At 52.2% G+C, this 18,970-nt stretch overlaps 7 protein-coding genes across 7 annotated transcripts; 3 read left to right on the forward strand and 4 right to left on the reverse strand.

The window, feature by feature from the left end:
• Nucleotides 1–74: 74 nt before the first annotated feature.
• Nucleotides 75–3,458, reverse strand: AYO20_04502 (hypothetical protein; the record flags this gene model as incomplete). Its single annotated transcript, XM_022642798.1, has 2 exons — nucleotides 75–2,389; nucleotides 2,441–3,458. 2 exons carry the CDS (start codon nucleotides 3,456–3,458, stop codon nucleotides 75–77), a joined length of 3,333 nt encoding a protein of 1,110 aa, XP_022501100.1.
• Nucleotides 3,459–7,233: 3,775 nt separating this feature from the next.
• On the reverse strand, nucleotides 7,234–9,118 carry AYO20_04503 (hypothetical protein; the record flags this gene model as incomplete). Its single annotated transcript, XM_022642799.1, has 5 exons — nucleotides 7,234–8,397; nucleotides 8,448–8,798; nucleotides 8,856–8,936; nucleotides 8,986–9,055; nucleotides 9,108–9,118. The coding sequence occupies 5 exons, from the start codon at nucleotides 9,116–9,118 to the stop codon at nucleotides 7,234–7,236; spliced, it is 1,677 nt and encodes a 558-aa protein (XP_022501101.1).
• Nucleotides 9,119–10,427: 1,309 nt separating this feature from the next.
• AYO20_04504 (hypothetical protein) lies at nucleotides 10,428–11,908 on the forward strand (the record flags this gene model as incomplete). The annotated part of the gene is made up of 6 exons (XM_022642800.1): nucleotides 10,428–10,576; nucleotides 10,629–10,696; nucleotides 10,750–10,774; nucleotides 10,830–11,028; nucleotides 11,082–11,489; nucleotides 11,546–11,908. The coding sequence occupies 6 exons, from the start codon at nucleotides 10,428–10,430 to the stop codon at nucleotides 11,906–11,908; spliced, it is 1,212 nt and encodes a 403-aa protein (XP_022501102.1).
• A 1,722-nt stretch (nucleotides 11,909–13,630) lies between these two features.
• On the forward strand, nucleotides 13,631–14,590 carry AYO20_04505 (hypothetical protein; the record flags this gene model as incomplete). The annotated part of the gene is made up of 1 exon (XM_022642801.1): nucleotides 13,631–14,590. One exon carries the CDS (start codon nucleotides 13,631–13,633, stop codon nucleotides 14,588–14,590), a length of 960 nt encoding a protein of 319 aa, XP_022501103.1.
• A 598-nt stretch (nucleotides 14,591–15,188) lies between these two features.
• AYO20_04506 (hypothetical protein) lies at nucleotides 15,189–15,857 on the reverse strand (the record flags this gene model as incomplete). The annotated part of the gene is made up of 1 exon (XM_022642802.1): nucleotides 15,189–15,857. The coding sequence occupies one exon, from the start codon at nucleotides 15,855–15,857 to the stop codon at nucleotides 15,189–15,191; it is 669 nt and encodes a 222-aa protein (XP_022501104.1).
• Nucleotides 15,858–17,069: 1,212 nt separating this feature from the next.
• AYO20_04507 (hypothetical protein) lies at nucleotides 17,070–17,528 on the forward strand (the record flags this gene model as incomplete). The annotated part of the gene is made up of 1 exon (XM_022642803.1): nucleotides 17,070–17,528. One exon carries the CDS (start codon nucleotides 17,070–17,072, stop codon nucleotides 17,526–17,528), a length of 459 nt encoding a protein of 152 aa, XP_022501105.1.
• A 123-nt stretch (nucleotides 17,529–17,651) lies between these two features.
• Nucleotides 17,652–18,505, reverse strand: AYO20_04508 (hypothetical protein; the record flags this gene model as incomplete). Its single annotated transcript, XM_022642804.1, has 2 exons — nucleotides 17,652–18,002; nucleotides 18,071–18,505. 2 exons carry the CDS (start codon nucleotides 18,503–18,505, stop codon nucleotides 17,652–17,654), a joined length of 786 nt encoding a protein of 261 aa, XP_022501106.1.
• Nucleotides 18,506–18,970: the final 465 nt, after the last annotated feature.

Here is an 18,970-nt window from a genome sequence, read left to right on the forward strand (position 1 = left end):
ACACACACACACACACACACACACACACACACACACACACACACAGAGACTACATCTCAGGCCCACGAATGCGCCTACACCTCCTCCATGCTCGCCTTCCCCGGCTCTCCTTCTGGTAGCGTGTTTCTCAATGTCCGTGGTTCGTCGGGGGTTGGGCTCTTCTCCAGCGGCACTGTGTCCCCCAGCGTGCTTGCGGTTGTGAGCTTGCTAGCAGGAATCGCATCCGTACTTGGATCAGGCTCTTCTCTTTCCAGTTCCAAACCTGTCTCCTGAGCACTGCTTGCCGTCGTCCGTTGAGAGAGCCCAACCTCTTCACCCTCCTTGTCCACTTTCTCGGCTGAATCAGTTCGACTGAGAGGGTCAGACTTCTCCCTTATAGGCGTCCCAAGTGTGGGCTCCGGGTCTGCGAGTTCCCCAGCGGTGTTTGTCGCTATATTAGTCGCCATTGGTATCGGTTGACTCTCAACCTCAGCCTCTGTCTTGGGCTCAGCATCGCCATCATCGGTCACATCTGTAGGAGCTGGCGGAGAGACTTGTGCCGGAGCGGTTTGTCCGGACTGCTCAGCCTGCTTCTCCGGAATGTCCAGGTTTGCAGATCCCTCCTGCTGCAGTGTCGGGGCAGGCGCAGAGGGTCCAGTGGAAGAGACGTTCAATTCGTCAACGTCATCAATAGTCCACAAAGCCCGCGGTGAAAACATGGAGAACCCCATTGGTCTCACCACAGCGGCCGGAGACTTGGCCGGTGCTCGCCTCTGTGGACCCCGGGCTCTACCTTTGCGTGCATCTTCCAAAGGTTTCACCTCTTCAGCCACTGGCTCTGGCTCCTTCTCTTTGGGCGGTCCCAGGCCAAGTTTCTGGTTGAGATCGTTCATAAAGTTCCCCCTCAGATTGGCAATTTTACTGCCTGGAACAGGCCTGGCAGGGATTTGTGGCTTAGCTTTGGTGATGGGAGGGGAAACCTTCTCCTGCTCGACCGATCCTGCCGAACCGCCAGAAACGGTCTTCGCCAGCCCCTCTCCAGCAGGTTTCTTTGCTGGACGAGCCGGAATCTGAGGTTTCGGTCGATCGGGAATACTGGGAACTTTCTTGAGCTCTGTGGGTGAGACATCCTTCGGTTTTGCGGCGTCAGTCGGGGAAACACCTAGTGGTGGCACAGCGCCGAGTGCTTTCTGTGGCCGGGGCGGCACACTCGGTGCAACCTGAGCAGAGGAAGCCCCTTCACCTAACCTGTTCTTAGCGGGACGTGGAGGTATGCTTGGCTTCGCTGTAGCTTCCGGTGAGGTCTCCTCTTCTGCTTGCTGTTCTTTTGGTAGATTTGAGATGGTTGTAACTAGGTGGTGGCTGTCTGGGCTGTCCTCCCATATATCTTGGCTCGGAAATCTAGGTACCATGCCAGGTCTAGTAGGCATGTCATCACGAAGGTGAGGCGCAAAGCGGGATTGTGCCAGTCTTTGTTCCTTTGGGATCAACTTGGCCTTTTCCTTTTCAGATGGCTCTTCCTTTCGGGCAGCTTCCTGTTCCGGAGGTTCAAACGTCTTAGAAGCAGAAAGATCCTCCTCAGCCTTGGTGGGAATATCTGGTGTGGAGACGGTAGCGGAGTGATGGGCACTACTTGGTGTATCTTCCCAGATGTCTTGGCTGGGGAATCGCTGCTTGAGAGCATCGGGTCTCTGCTTGAATCGTTCGGCGTGATTGATCGGCTTCTTGTCATCGTCCTCAGGGAATAGTGGTTCATATTCATGTACATCCTCCAGCGGAGTGTGTATGGCGTCTCGTTCCTCAGTATGGGAGATAAATCGAGCCAAGGAGTGGTTAGCGCTGTGGAGACTGTACATGCTGGTGGGTCTGCTTGGTGGACGTGATCCTGGGGTAACATCACCGCTTGCAGGGTCAAGGCTTCCACGGCGCTCCTGTTTGGGAGAAACGGCGGGCTGTAGGAGTTCCAAACCGGGTTCCTTCGCGACCTCATCCGCCGCGAGGATCGGCACCGAATAGCCATATTCCTGAAGATGGTCATCGTCCTGACTGGGCTGCGAGACCAGCGGCCGAGTGTCCAGTGTTTCGTTCATGCTTTCCTCGCCGCCTGAAATCTTATTATACCGTCGACCCACCGGAACATGGACCTCTCCCTCCTGTTCACTTTCGATGGCATCGTGATCGTCATGCCTACTGGAAATCGAAAGTCGGCCACGTCGGACTTCAGCTGGAATGGTATCATCCGCTGGGAAACTGGCTTTCCTCAGTGGGGATTCGAGGGCAGGTTGGGAGGTGTTGGTAAGAGTCTTTGCGAGACTGTTGGGAGTATTTTGTTGAGACCTGGAGATGTAGATATCCGAGGCCAGATAGCCGATTTGTTCATCAGGGTAGGAATAAGTTGACCCTGAGGTTCCTGGACAAGTGAGTTAGAGTATGCCATGTTTCCTTAAAGCAAACAACATACCGAGTCCTGATCCGCGACTAGCTGTCTCCCGCACAATTTTGTTCAAATCATCACTACTCAAAGCGAAAGCGCCGCGGCCACTGCCGATGCTTTCATACACTCCATGGCCATGAGTTTCCTCGATTTGGGCAGCCTCGGGGTGTTTTGCATACCAGTCCTTTTCGAACTTGTTTTCAGGAGCAACACCATGACCATGGAGACCATAGGACCCAGGAGGAGTAAAGATCTCCCTGCTCGCCTTTGCCCGCGAGTGGGTGGGCCGCCTCTTGTCGCCATTTGTGCCTGTATGAGCCGGAGTCAGACCTGGCGCAGGGGAAGGGGCCTGCACATCTCCCAACAAAGGGTTGATGGGGACTCGGATGCCGAGTTCTGCAGGGCCAGACTCGTCATCTCCAAAGACAGAGGGACGGCGCTCGCCGCCAATTGTAGATGAGGGCCGAGAGAAACTTGACCGGGTCCTCACTTGCTGTAACCCTTCACCCTCATCTTGTGACGGAGTCGACGGCTTCCCGATGCCGTGGGAAGCAGCTTGCTGGGAGTCGGTCCGGGTGACAGCCTGGACCTGCGCAGTCGCACTTGACTTGGGGAGCGAGGGCTTTGGTGCGTACAACTTGAGGTCTTGTGCGATATTTCTGGTCTGAGCCGCCGCATCCGAACCGAGAGTCGAGATTGGCGGTTGCTGATTCGTTTGCGTATCCGTCTGCATTTCCAAGCCCATGTCCATGATCTCGCCATACTCCATGCCTTCTTGACCGAGGGATGGCAGGTGCTGGACGCTGGGACGGCGAGGCATTCCCTCCGCAGAGGATTGCTCATTGGCCTTGTGACGGGTGAGATTGGCGGACCATGGTTCGTTCAGAGGAGAGCGAGGGAAGTTGGAGGGTGACATGGAGCGTTCAAGACGCTTGTTTATGGGACGAGGAGGAATGTCGGGCAGCTTTCCTGCGCCATGGGCAGCAGCTTGCTGAGCTCGACTAGGACGAGGAGGAATGGTGGGAGCGACTTGAGCGGCCGACATGATGGGCAAACTAATGCTTGATGCCGACTGTAACAGGGACAACGTCAGCATGCGATGAGAAGCTATCGAGGTCGGACAGGGCGCAAAGTATAAAGAGCTACTCGCCCGGAGGCATATCTCACTCACCGCCCTGGCAGATGCTAAGGTTTTGCGAGTGGGATGTTTTGACTCCCTTTGACGATAAGGACTCGAAAGGGTTGAAATTGGAGAAGCCACCTACGTACCGTTTTGGAGAAGATACAAAGAAAAGAAAGGAAACTCGTAAGATGACGGGTTCAGAAGATAGGTCGAGATTTGGTTGAGGTCAATTGGGGGGAGAGCATACGGGAAGAATGTCAGAAAAAGCAAAACAGAAGATGATGCAGGTTTGAGGGTAGAGGTAATGCGGTGTTTTTCTTGTATGATGGATATCGAGGGACTTCTTGCGACTTTACTAGTAAATCGTGGAGAAGCAGCAGGTTGACAAGAATTAGTCGTTGTCTGGTTGGTTTTTTTGGGTCACTGCCACCACCAAACACCTGCAGCGGGCTGCCACCACCGAAAGGTCCAGTTATTATGGGCACGGCTAGGGGGGGCAAGGGGGCCCCTCCCAGGGCAAATGGGCAGAGGACAAAGGGCTCACCAGGCCAAAAGAAAAAAAGTCACGGGTCACAAGCGCAGGAAAAGTCTTTTGTTGGTGCTCGTGCAGAGGGGATGATTCCAGGCCTGTGGCTACTGGTCCAGCGAGCGAGCAGCCCGTCACCGCCCCTGCGGGTGAGAACATGGCTAGGCTTACGTAGGAATAGTGGCCCCGGCCATGGGTGGCCAAGTAGCCCAAAGTGATGCACCACGGGGCTTCCCCCCTGCCCCTACAGTGCCAGCCCAGCGGAGGCCTGTCTTGCCTGTTCAACACTCAGGGCACGTTCTTATAGGTGCCTTTGGGGTGATTTTGATGTCCTCATTCCTCAGCCAAGGTCTGCACGATCTGTTTGGGGACGTGTTTTGCCGAGTCAGAAGACATTCAACAGAAATAACTGGCACATCTGATGCCAGCACCCGGATGTCGTCGCATGCGGTTAGGCTCGGAATGACTGTGAGCACAATTGAATCCCAATTGTGGTGGCGGCGATTGGACACATTTGACCCGTAGTATTTGGGCGGTTTAGCGGGTTGGCGGGGGCGGTGGGCAAAAATTCAGGAACACATCCAATTCTTTGTCTTCTCCGCAGGCAACTGACGTGATGTGTGCCTCGTCCTCGGCTTGCACGTCTCGATCGTCACGAACTCGTTTCGATCGATTGCACCATCCAATCTGACTTTCTGCTTCGATTACGCTCCATTGACTCCGTATTCTTTATCACCCGCCGGTTCTGCCACGACATCATATGACGATGACGCGACACCAGTGAGAATCAACTGAAACCTTGAACACCGCAGACTCCAATCCGCTCTCCACTTTTATGCGCGGACGTACTAGTCCCCCTACTCCGAGTTCTCTATGATACGAGAAAGTTCGTTTCGTGATACCGGAGTATTAAGATGATCGAAATGGACAAATATGACGCTGGAGAATAAATAGAGACGAATTAGGACTGGAACAAGCAGGACGAACAACCGTCGAGGATCACGACGTCGCTACAAGTCGGTAACCGGCTGGATTACCCCAACGTCGGTAGATGAAGCCTCGCTCGTCCAGTTCCGGTATTGCTGATCATTTAGCTGTGCCTATAATGTATAAGAGTTTACAGCTGAGAACTAGATGCTCCTTACCTCCCATGGCTAAATGCGACACGATTGGGCTTGGCCAACGGTCGTTGACGATGACAGATTATCCATAGCATCTCTCATCGTGTTTGTCATCCTACGATACGAGCCTTCGTAATGACACGTCGAACTCCGACCGGTTTCCAGCTACAGCCAGGTTATGTACTGGTCACTTGTTTTATTTTGGTGCAAACCACCTTGAGTCTGGGGCTATCCTGGAATTCTCTTCTGGCGCACGAGTGCCCTCGACATCAATAACGCGGCAGGTGGATCCAGGGTGATCCAACGATCGGTGACCAAGATCTGCACAGGAGGAGGTACAGTGACCAAATGGCACACGAGACTACAGCGATAAGCCGGTCTATCAAATTCAGACGCCACTACGAGATTTTGCCGTGTTCAAATGTTCAAACGACGTCGGCGCCGGCGTTGGAGGGGTTCCTACAATCAGGGCCCATTTCCCAAGGGCTTTATCGTGGAGGCTTCGTATGGGGAAAATACCTGTCAATCGATATAGAGACGTACTCGTAGTCTTGCGATGATCAACAGTCGGATTTTGGCTCGAGAACAGCGGGGGATTATTTAAAGGCAATCCCGGGTCTTTACAAAGGATTGGAAAGTAACCGACTCCAGAGTACACGTACATAGTGGTAACGCTACTCGTATACCACGCAGAGGCGCAGTCCGGCATGGCTGGAATTGGGGATCACGATGATGATGATGATGATGATGATGATGATGATGATGATGTTGTCTGCCTCGGATTCCTCAATGACACCATGAGGCATTTCTCATGGCTCCACAGCGGGGGAACTCCTTGTGGGTGCCTTGCTTCGAGCTTCTTGATTTGTGTACTTGTACGAGACCACGAGGTTCTCGGTACACGCTACCTATGAGGTATGTAGCTGGTAGTCATGTATTTAGGTACCGAGTACTTGTACCTGTACCTGTATTGTGATTGTACCCAAGACCTACTATGAGATCCTGTTCCTCAGGACCTAGACTGAGCAATGGCCGTCCATATATGTGTGCGTGTATGTCTCCCTTTGTACTTTTGTGCTCTATCCTGTCCTGACATCCTCCCAGAATTTAAATCATCCAGCCGTATATAGGTACATACCTCGTAAAGTACCTACCTACCTACCCGGTACTCGGTAAATACCTCCTTGTCAGTTACAAACAGTAGGTAGCTAGTAGATACGCCAGGCCATTCTCCACAGCTCTCCCTAACCTGCTCGTAATCGCGCCTTCGTCTTTTCATTCCAACGGCGATGACGGCAGAAAGTCATTATTACCTCATCCGTCTCCATCCCGACATTGCCCAACTTGGTAACTCGGCAGAAGAGAAGAGCCACTTACTTACTCACGAGTACAAGTACCTATACGAGGTACATACCATGTAACCCGTCGCAATCACACTCGCAAAGGCCAAACCCGATTCGCCACACCCCGTCTCAGGTGATCATGTCGAAAATTTTCTGGGGCCCCGGCTTCCCCAAACAGGAGAAGTCCTCATAAGAGTCCCGAATATTTGGTGTATGCATCTAGCGGCTCACCCATCCCCCGCATTTCTTGATTTACCGGACATCCGGGGCAAGAAAGCGTTGGAGGGGACAAAAGTCTGGGGGAGGACGAGTTACCGAGAGACCGAGTAGTCGATACATCGGTAGCAATTACACTTCCTCCGCACGAGACAGAGTATCCCTGGCGCGCCCTCGCTAAGACGGCATCAACCCTCATTTCAATCGGGTTTGGAGCATCATGGAACGGAGAACCGACCAATGACCAAATGTGTTCTAGAAGTCGCTATGCTGTCTTTTCAAACCGTCCTCTTCTAGTATCTGCGTAAAAGGCAAGCCGCTCTAAACCCTCCATTATTGTTGTCCCATGATCCTGTGTAGCATGCGCAGTGACCCGCGTCTTCTTGGCCCACGTGGATAATTCGCTCTATGCCGCGTAGCGAAAGGGATGTGTCCAATGCGAAAGACCGAAAAGAAACGCTCAAACCTCATGACCAGCTCACATCTCACATTTACCAGTTGCGGTTCAGAACCCTCGAGTTACCGTCCTTCATTGCAGTCGCTGTCCCGCCGCTGGCATTCAATGCCTCTTTCCCGCTGGTCTCCATTCGCCCACCCAGCTCCGTCTTGCCGCCAGTCATACGACGACCAACCACAACTTTGCCATTCCCTGCCTTCTTGCCAAACAGTGCTGCCCCCTCCACCAGTCTTCGTTCTGTGTTCTGCCGCCCATTGACAAAGTCGGGGTAGTTGAGTGTCAACTCTACCGCTCCGTTGATGATGTTGTCGGCGGCTTCGACACCAAGCATGAAGGAATGGTCTTGGTTGCCCACCTCGTATCTCCAGGACCCGAACCGTCCGCGGCTGTAGATACCTTTCTCCAAAAGAGCCGGTAGCATCTGCTTGAGCACTCCTTCTCGCTCCAAAGTTGGTGTAGGATAACCATGATCGAAGCGGCGATGATAGGTCGAGACAATTTCGTCGTCGGGCTTCAGCATCTCGGTGTTCACCAAACCCTGGATGCAGTCTTTGAGAAGGGTGTCTTGGTCGACTGGTTTCATACTGGACTCAGACACCTCCAGCATGATTGACCAGTAGGGCCCCTCTTTCGCCTGCATACTCTGGCGCCGAGATCCGTTGGCAAGTTGTAACGTGGGCAGCTTGACATTCTTTTGCGGCTGGTTGTAGGGGGAATAGTTGGAAAATATGGTCGCACGATAGAAAGGGCAGTTGTCCTCGGGGAAATAAAGCCAGCACTTGTCGCCAATTCGTTCGGGACGTGTACCTCGGATGCCCACACCGATGACATGAGTGCTACTATAGAACAAGCCCTTGGACAAGCTGATCAGTTTCTCGTCCTCCATGGCCTCTGCCAAGTAGTCAATAGACATGGTGCTGATGAGTCTCTCATAGTGGACGGTGGTGCCATCGGCCAAGAGGACTTGTTTCTTGTCGGCGTTGACCTTCTTGACAGTGCCTTTCTTTCCAAAGCGCTTCTTCTCTTCCGGGAGAGTCTTAGCAACGGCAATCCAGATGCCGCCCGTGCCATCTCGCGCTGGAAATCTGAAGGTGGCGTTCGGGCCCCAGTTGCCTGCGGTTTTCTGGAGTATGACGTTTTTGGTGACAGCCTTGAGATCTGGAGCTGCCACGCGCTCGCCTAGCCATTGACACTGCATCTGCGCGGGTATTAGCGCGAGTCAGGAAGTACTTTCACCGTTAAACCCACCTTGGTGGTGGGAACAGCCCACACTTTGAAGTTGTAAGGTCTCATGAAAATATCTGCGATGCCAACACCCGTGTTACGCAGGATCCATTCGTCAAAATTCTGGGGTTTGGTATTTGCGACTCTTGCTGCCAAAGCGGCGTCAATCAGTCCGTCCATGCACACCACCTGATCTTCCTTGGGCAACATCGAGATATTATTTTGAAATGGATATGGCACCCATAGACCTTTGCATCGAACATAGGATATTCTCTGGTGGGTATACCAATCGTCTTCGTTCGGCAGCGCCTCGTCAATGCAGTCGTCGAAGTATTTGTAGTGGGAGAAGATGACATGGCCACCGACATCATAGAGCTGGTCGACAAGTCAGCGCCTGAATTGCTCTTGTTTAGGGTATTCCAAAGCACATACAAATCCTTCTTTGGTCACGTCGGTGGAAGCCAGACCGCCAGGAGTCTCGTTTGAATCGACAATCATCCATGATGGGCCATTCTGGTGGACCTGTCAGTGGGAGCCTCTCGTGCGCGAAACCTGCACATACAATCTGATTGAGTCTTTTGGCAGCGCCCAAGCCGGTTGGGCCAGCACCTATGACCAGAACGTCGACGGAACTGCGTTAGACATGTTAGAAAGCGGTGACTGAGGTAGCAGAGAGTGACATACATGTCAGGCATTTGGAGGGCAGAGTGGGAATGTAGCCAAAGGAAAGTCAAAAGAAAGTCAAAAGACAGGACAGGTCTATATGCTGCAGATTTTGTTCAGCAACGACTGTTTACACTGAACCAATACAGAAAACTGTGGCAGCAGAGAAGCAACGGTTTTGCATCGGACACCCTCCGTGTCTCGAGTACAATGCGTCTCTGGGCAGAAAAAAAGTTGGGGGCGCAGGCGCAGATACGCTGCGGTTCGGCAAGTGGACCAGTTGGAGCGACCGTCACAGGCTTGGCAGGGGATGGATAGACAGATTTCAGATTGCGAAGTTGTATCTCTTGTTCAGCCACAGTCCCCCAGTACTTGACGGGGATGGCATTGACCCCTCTCACTGGTGTAACAGTGAACTCCTTATTTCTCCGGCAATCCTCCGGACATCCTCAGTACCGTGGGTAACGGGAATATGGACGTGGTAAAGGGGGCGTGGATCCTGCAGCCTTACGTTCAGGGGTATAAAGGGGTGTAGGATGGTCTATCATGTCGAAACACTACCCAGCATCCCTGACATATCAACGTATATACCTATAGTTTAACTGATAGAGACCACGGGCACTGACATGTGAGCGATCCTGGCCCACCAAGAACGGAGCTTGACTGTCAGGTGGATAACGACCTTTGATAAATGCACGCGTCACCAGCGCCGGACGTTAGATCCGCATCACCATCAATGTCCAAGCATTTTATATGAATGTTGTCTTACCATCGGACAAGCGAGATGTGTTTTGATAGACAACATAGCTCGGAGACAGCTGATTTGCACACCATAACGGATATCCGATGTCACTCAGGACGATGAACAACCGTGTCTACCCTGCCTCTAGCAATGACGGACTGACTCTTTTGGCTGCCCACTGCCCGATTCGTCAAGATTGCACCACATGCCTTGATTGGCTGGTTGCCGATAACATTCGGCTAAGTTTCTATAGAAAGTCTCATCATAGTGGGCTCTAAATGTCAGGGAGGGAGAGAGTTTTCGCCGTGGCTGTGGCTGCGGCGATACTCTCCTGGCTCCCAATAATCTCAATCTGGCACCAGCCTCCATCTCAAATTTCTATTCAGAAATCCCCCATCCTGTCGCGACGCGCATCTTGCAATCGCTGTCCTCTTCGCTCTGCCTTTGCAGCATCAACTCGGGCTGCTGCAAAATCGTCACGTCCTCTTATGTCGACTTGAATCCTTGCCAAAGTGCTGCGCCCCAAGACCTTTTCGGGGTCACCCTCACCTTTCTCCTTTCGAGACTTCCTCGCTCGCTCTCAATCACCGCAACTTGCAATGGCCGACGGTGAGAAGAAAGCCCGCTTGTCAGGTGAACAGACCAGAGTCAATGAGCCAGCGGCCCCTGCTTCCTCGGCGAGCATCCTCCCTACGACAGAAAAGCCTCAACCTCCTAAACCCTCATTGCACCCATCTCTCTATGTGATGTAGGTGTAGTCCCTCGCCCAGATAGGCTTCGGTCGACTGATGGTATTACAGAACATGGATTGGGTTCAGCGGGGGTGTGATTCTGTTCAATAAATGGCTGTTGGATACACTTGGCTTCAGTATGTATTCCAGGATTGCAGAGTTGACGCAAAACGGGCTGACTTCTCTTCAGAATTTCCCATCACATTGACAGCATGGTATGTTTAATGATATCTTCCGAATATCGAGGCTACGGCTGACTCCTGTCGCCAGGCATATGCTCTTTGCAACTATCATGACACAGCTCCTCGCGAAAACGACGACACTCCTTGATGGCCGCAAAACCGTCAAAATGACCGGCAAAGTCTACCTCCGTGCTATTCTGCCAATCGGTTTCTTCTTTAGCTTGAGCTTGATTTGTGGAAATCAAGCATATCTCTACCTGAGCGTTGCCTTCATTCAGATGCTGAAAGTGAGTTGAGCACATGTCAAGAGATTGGGTCAGCGCGCTAAACTTTTGACAAGGCTTGCATGCCTGTGGCGGTGCTGTTGACCACCTGGGCCATGGGCGTTTCCCCCCCGAGTTTGAAGACCTTGGGCAATGTCTCCTTCATCGTCATCGGCGTGGTCATTGCCTCATACGGCGCGATTGAATTCAACTTGACCGGCTTCATGTACCAGGCTGGTGGAATCACCTTCGAAGCCACTCGCTTGGTCCTGGTCCAGCGTCTCCTTAGTTCGGCCGAGTTCAAGATGGATCCCTTGGTGTCCCTGTACTACTTTGCGCCTGTGTGCGCCGTCATGAACGGCGTGACCGCTCTATTCTTCGAGATACCCAAAATGAGCATGCAAAATGTCTACGATGTCGGGATTTTCATGCTGGTGGCTAATGCAATGGTTGCGTTCCTCCTGAACGTCTCGGTTGTTTTCCTCGTGAGTTCCATACAGCCTTTCATGACCGAGTCGCCCAGTCTCTAACAATGATGCAGATTGGAAAGACATCCTCATTGGTCCTCACTCTCTGTGGCATTCTGAAAGATATCCTGCTCGTGGCAGCATCCATGATGATTTGGGGTACCCCCGTGACCAAAACCCAGTTCTTCGGTTACTCAATTGCGCTCGGTGGTCTTCTGTACTACAGACTGGGAGCAGAGCAGCTCAAGCAGTACGTTGCCCATGCTGGTCGATCGTGGTCAGAGTTTGGTGTCCAGAAGCCAGCAATGCGAAAAGCACTGATCTTTGCGCTCGTCCTCCTCACCATCTTCCTTTTGCTCGGCGGATTGGCTCCCACATATGCGCCTTCACAGACCAAGAACTTGAAAGACATGTTCAGCAACGGTCTTGGATCATGAGATACAAATTGGTGCGGGATCCTGGGAAGAAAAGAGAAGAGAAAAAAGAGCATTCAAAAAGAGCTCCTCCATACACCGGCTGGATTACTGGTTGATTGGAGTATTGCAACTGAAGCGACAATCCAGAGAGCATCTCATTGTTCTCGCCAACTTGGAGCACATAGACATTGTATCCTTGTATGATATTGCTGCGACACGGTTAGGGCGTTTGGATATACAGGGGCAAAATGGCAGAGAATACCACATGCATGAATCACGGAGGTCTCTGCCAAACAAATGCAGGAGGTGCTTGGGGACGATGCTGGGTTTTTTTTTTTGCAGGCACTTTGTCTAGCTAGCCATCCATCTACCTAATAACGAGAAGGCCATTGAGCATTTTGACATAAACCCATGACGAGATGTACTCGTAAGAGGCTGGCGAGGGATGGCTTGAAAGGTGCAGATGCGTACCACTCTGCATCCTAGTCCCTACTGGCAGGCATGTGACAGAGTGGCCAGAGCGAGCAGGCAAGGAAGGCCACGGGTTAGCGGGACTATGTCCAACCACTCAAAAGTAGGGACGAAGACAATGACTTGCGGGCCTCTAAAGCGGGTGGCGTTGGAAGGGATTGGGGGAAGCTCCGGGGGTCAAGCCAAGCGTGGTGACCACTAAAAGGCGCCCAGTAGTAGTTTGTTGCGGGCTTTAGGGACTGGCGTGGTTTTCCCCACACTGCCTCTTACCGTATTGCTCCTCGGTTACTGCATCACGTATCCACGCTTTCCCGCCGAGCATCGCAAAGGAAAAAAAGGTGATCCATCAGAAAGTTCTCAAGGCGCCTAGCCTCTCACTGGCTGCCTGGGGTTCCAGGGTCAATAGTTGGTGCCGGTGGGGGTGATGGGAGGGGCGGCGCACCCTGTTCCCTTTGCCCTTTCTTTCCAATGCCTGATCACCATTCTTGCCTTACAGATCCATTATTTGCCGGTTGGGTTTGGCCTCTACTTGCTGGCTTGGTGGCTCGGTGGATCCGATAAACTGCGCAACAAAAGTCAGTCTTTTGCTTACAGGATGCGGATGGCTTGCAGCTCACGCCTTCACCCAATGGCCATTGCCCGATCAGTGCGGCGTTCCTGGCAATCCCTGCGAGCTTTACTGCTTGTGGGCGTCTTGATCGCAACTCGCAATAAAGGCATCCCGAATTTTGAGCATCGTTGCCCGTTGCCGTCAAGCCCGCCGCCTCAGACCTCACATCTGCTGCTGGGACCTTGGACCACTGACAGCACGCCGTTACCACTTTCTCTCATACGAATCTTGCAGACCGCAAAGTTCCCCCAGATTTCTCGCTTTTCCTTCGCTTCTCGCCTTCTCGCCTTCTCCCAGCTTCCAGCTTCCAGCTCCCTTCCCACGAGATTCGCATTGCGACCCTGCCTCTTTCCTCTTCGCCTCTTGCGCGCCCCATTCAAATACATCAGCTCCTCCCGCTTCCCACCCTCTTCTCTTGTTTACTTTCACTTCTGCCTCTTACTTCCGGAACATACCCTCCTCTACCATATCATATATCGACATCTTCTAATATCCATCCCGTCGCTGTCTCATATTGACCTCTGGGATTCCTTCGGCGCATGGTTCGGATCTAATTGCCCACTGTTTGCTATCTTTGCCAGCCTCATTCCGTCACTTGGAAAGAAAAGGAAAGGGAAAAACTACATATTCTTGGGGACTTTTGTCTTTGCGCCTCTCAAAATATGTCATTTGCCTCTCAGGAACAGCATCAGCTTCCTACTCCCTCTGATACACCCAAGGCAATGGAGCAAGACGAACCTTTGCCAGTTTCGTACCCCCACCATTCGACCACCTGGACCCCGGTCGATGGCGTGACTCCAATCTCAACCAATCCGTCGAGAAAGCGTTCTCGTGACGAGACTGCGTTCGACGTCGAAGCGGACGGCTCTTATTTCGCGTCGGTCGACACCCCGGCTCCGATCCCCGAAGAAGAACCGATTTATGGGGAGGGAATGGTCTTACTCAATCCAAAGACAGGCTTGTCGGTGTCGGCGGAGAGCCAGACGGGCACATGGTACGAAGAGAAGGCAGATGAAAAGGCACTCAAGGAAGAGATTGTTGCGGCGTACACTCGGCCCAAGTTGCCGACCAGCCGCAAATCAGTCAGGCTGTCTCAGACCTCGCTGCGCCTACCAATCGAGACCAACATCGCCTCTGCGCCGGCTAGTCCACCAAAGACTGCCGCAGATCGACCTGAGTTTGACGAGGCGACCATTGCGCTCGGTGTCGGGTGGACCAAGATGGAGTCGGAAAGCGAATCAATGCAGGCCGCTGCCAGAGGCTGGGCAAAGTATCTGGACAACCACTATTCTAGGTATATTCACGGCGCACAAATTCTCCTCAAGAATGCAGGACTCGACGCCTACCTTGTCGGCTGCCAGGAAGGTTTCTTCCTCTTCAGTGAAAGCCTGTTGGAAGGCAAACTGGTCGGCAGAACGTGGGATACGTGCCTGCACAATCTCAAATGCCAACCTATGGTTTTTGAAGGGGATGAGGTATTGCGAGCCGAAAGTACACCAGGCCCGGAGAGTGTTCAGCCGCAGTCGTCTGAGACGGTGCAGATGCAGAACTGGGCAGACTATCATCGGCTGAATCAAACCCCACCAGTCGTTGTCCCCGGCGGCGGTATGGATCTCGACTGAAATATTGCCCATCGAGGTTTCTCTGTTCCGATAAAAACCCCAGTCTGACGTCAAAAATGATCGGGCACTCAATATTTGCGCCCGGGAACCAACTTGGAATGTAATCAGCGCTGAATCATCAGAATCAGCCGCTTGACAGGCCGGGTTAAGCCCGTTGCCAACTAAATGAATTTGCACGTTGCAAACGACTCCAACCAGCAAATGACAAGGCCAACCTCGTCGGAGATTCGATGAGAAAAGACTGCAAACGTTACAAGTTTTGTCAAGCGCAGCTGTGAAAGGGCTAGGCCATTTATGCACTCAGCTTACTGGTTGACATCCAGGAACCTGGTTGATGCATAAAGATTCACCTCACCCTGCAGTGTGTCAGCGCCAGACTCGTTACCTTTGGTGCATAGAGCATTTCCATCTGCCGCGGAAGACAATTTTTATTTGTCCTACCGCCTATATGGACAATCTTATATACCGACGCTCTCTGGCGCTGAGACTTTTGAATGTTGATTATGACAAGCTTCAGAGCCAAGAACAGGTGGAAACATCACCAACATGATGGGCTCGTATACTGGGTTGTTGTACCTCTCAGCTAACAATTTGGCGACTATCCCAATACATGCTCCATCTCAAACGCTTCGGCATGAACTGCGTCAAATCCCTCGAAAGGGAGCTCAGGTCTTTCAGTTTGTCCAAACCCCTTGCCACTGCCCTCGAGCCATACCCAGGTTTTGCTGCCACCCTCTTCTTTCCCGCCGAATGCAGCAACACTATTCGTCGCCTCACCCATCTGTTTGAAGGCTTTGTGTTGTTTCTGCACCGAAACACTCATATCCCATCCGCCAGCTCCAGCACCTGCAAGTCGGCTGTTGTTCCACTTCAATGCCCAATTATCGGCCATTGATTCTGGAACTTTATATGTTGTGACCGTCAGTCTCTTAGGCCTCTCTCCATCCCCCCCGTTCAAGACCCTAATGTCTCCATCAATATGCTGCACAAGCTCCGCGGTCATGTATTCGCCAATACTCTTGGCAAGAATGACCGCGTCGGGGGTCGAGAGGAAGGCAATGTGATCGTCTCCGCTCTGCCAGCCGCCGACAAGATAGTACACGTCCTTGCTTGACGGGGCTGTGGAGTGGTAAATTTGGAAAGGAATTCCGTTTGCTGCAGACGTAGCGAGGGCGCAGGCTCGAGTCCACGTTGCCGTGAAGGAGTCGGGTAGGTCGGAAGTCAACGACGGGTGTAGGCGCACCGTCGCCAATTCGACCAGCGGCATTTCTTACCAAAGAACTTGACTACTGGCTAGTAGTTAGACAATAGATATAAATGAGACGAGCGTGATGACTCGTGGGAAGTTGAGATTTTTCATCGTGTCTCGACAATCCAGAGCTTTATGTGCACTTGTATCTTATGGAATACTCGCAGCCGCTGTCTTTCCTCTGGTGGTGCGGCCTTACACCTCTGTGTCCACTCGTATGGAACTGTTTTGAGGCAATTTGTTGTTTGGGGCAGCCGCTCCAGTTGTGACGCTACAGAGCGAGCCATGATCGGCGTTGCAGATTCCAGATACAGAACACAGTGTCTCAAGGGGATTAAGAGTGGGTGAGCCGGTCTCTTTTTGGGCTGTGCGCATTGAATACTGACCGGTACATAGGGTGCTGACGCAACCATGGGACCGTCAGCAAAAGTGATCATGGAGGGCACCCAGGTAGGAGGGCACGAGGGATTGGAGGATGCCACCAGAGATGGCCATCAGCTGATATTGGTACTGGTGGTGACCTCTGGTCCGCCGTATTAGTAGGGTCGATTGTAAGGTACAAATATGCAATTATTTGTCAGCTTTTCAATACACGTGACTCGTGATCAGGCAGTCAGGGTTTTGCTGCAACGACTCCGTCCTCTTTCCATACAAAATCCAGCACATTCAACTACCTTGCTGCCCATCTACTTGTAGTACTTACAAAGGTTTCTTTCCACTAGCGGAAGAGAAGCTAGTCTCCACACCTTCTGATCACCCTGATCATGGAGACCCCACCCGCAGATCTCCAGCCACCTGTGGGTGATCAAGACAATTGGCACGGTGTCGCGGACGCAAAGACGAGAAAGCGTATACAAGACAAGCTGGCTCAGCGTGCAAGACGTGGGTATCCTTCAACCTCCTGGGTTCTCCAGGAACCTGTAGTGTCGCACCGCTTTACGTTTTCCCTCGAATCGAGCTGTTCGTCTTTGTCTCTTGCTTGTGGCCCGTTATGCAATAACCTGGAACTCGATGTACTTGCTCAAGTTATCCCAAGCTTCTGCTTCTGCTTTGTCTATCGCTTGATGCGCAGAACTCATGCTAATTCCTGTTTCAGGCAAACGAATTCGAGCGGCCAAACAGGATACACACGAGATGCATCATACAAGTCGTGCCACGCAAACAGAAGACCGTACCTCCTCCAGCATCGACGTCCTTGCTCAGGTTGGATCTCAAATCAGTGTTGCCACCATGGCATGCTTCGAGAATTTTACAGCTTCCTCGACGGGGCACAGGAGTCCGTCACCTCAATCCTCAATAGCTGCACATACTACCAACCTCAGCTATGAGATTCGTCCCTCACCCACCGTGTTCAGCGCCTTGTTTATCAACGGCATGATTCTAGGCTTGAAAGCTTGCTCGGCTGTTCCGGCATTATCCCCCCCTGCTTCTTCCACCGTGCCACTATCATTACAACCCACGCCGACTCAACTGCTCACGATTCATCAACCGGGGATAGACAGATTTCCCTTTTCCAAAATGCGTGATAACCTCATCAACATGTGTGCCGTCATTGACGAAGAAGAATTCACCCGGGACCTATTCACTATGCCAAGCTTCAACATCGCGCCTGGCCTCGCCTCGTGGGATCCTAAAGCCTGGAAGATTGAGAGATATTTTGCCGTCAAATGGGGCTTCCTGTTCTATTGAGGATCCATTTTCTGGCCGACACGTGAAGCTCAAGTTTGATACCGGTACATCTTGTGTAAGTTAATGTCCGGACTGGTCAAATGTATCATTTTCTTAGTTCTTCGACCTCAGTTTTCCACTATCTTAATACTTTTCCGCAACGCTCAGAATCCAGTTGGCCACTACCTCGGGCTGGCCAGCCATGGGGCAGTGATCGGCCTTGATACTCGTCACATCAACCTTCCTCCCGCTCTCCTTCTCAATCCGGTCGATCCCCTCTCTCTGAACGTTTGCTGGGATGCACAGGTCCTTCTCGCAGAGCAAATACGACACTGGGATGTCTTTGTACCCAGCATGGGTCACTTCGCCAACGAAACTAAGAGCGGAATGCCTGGGGAACTTCCTTATCCAGGCGGCACCTTCTTCAAGGGGAAGATCGGAAAATACGATAGCTGCTGATGCTTCGGCCGGATCATGATACATCCAGCCATTCTCCTATTTTCATGGTGCATATCAGCAGAGGGAGCTTCAAGACAACAGAAATCAGAATGGTGGAAACTTACATCAACCTTCAAGTCCAATTGCTGCTCTTTGGGAACGTCTCCCAGAACGTCCTTTGCTGTCTGCCCAATAGCTGGCACCAGAGCAGTCATGTACGCCAAATTCACAATCCCGCCCTTCTTTCCCTGTTTCTGCCTTTCTTCCTTACTCAATCCCTTGGTGCTCTCTGTCACAGGGACGCCTCCATACGAATGACTAACGAGGATCACGTCCTTTCCTTGGTCGGCGAGCTTCTCGACCTCCTTGGCGATGAAGCTGGCGTCGTCGTACATGGTTGGTGGTGCTCCTTCCCGAGGTTTTCCGCTTGCAATGCCCACACTTGGCTTGTGGAGGCCTTTTATTTCGTACCCTTTTGCGGCTATGGGGTTGATGACTGTGTCATAGAACTCGGGTAGGGCGAAGGAACCCGGGACAAGGAGAATTGATGGCTTCGACATTCCGCTTGAGATTGAAGGTCTGGTGTGAGATACTGTGTCCTTGATCGGTTTTTTGTTGTGAGAGTCTTGTTGAAGCCTATGGTAGCGGTGCGACGATTCCTTCATTTATACCTTGCCATCTCCCAACTCTTCACCCGAACGGACGGACAATAGACCTTGGAACTTACCTTGATTTGAAATTGCTGGTCTAACTTCTGACCTATATCTATGCTTTCTTGGCCGATTCTGGACTGCTGGCCTTGTTTCTGACTGTCAGAAAAGCGGGCCGACAGATACCTTATTGGACCGTGTTCACGCGGATAGCCGTGGTTAAACTTGAGGCTCACTAGGCCTGACCCTGAGCATCAGAAGCATCTGTTTATTCGTCAGAATCTCGACGCCCGTTCACCTTCCATTCCAGGTGACCTCGCGCCGCTTTTGCTCAGGCTGGCTCGCGTCCCGCTCAATGTCGGGCTCAGGGTCGTC

The sequence above is a fragment of the Fonsecaea nubica genome, assembly GCF_001646965.1.
Source record: "Fonsecaea nubica strain CBS 269.64 chromosome Unknown Scaff24, whole genome shotgun sequence".
Classification (NCBI taxonomy): Eukaryota; Fungi; Ascomycota; class Eurotiomycetes; order Chaetothyriales; family Herpotrichiellaceae; genus Fonsecaea; species Fonsecaea nubica.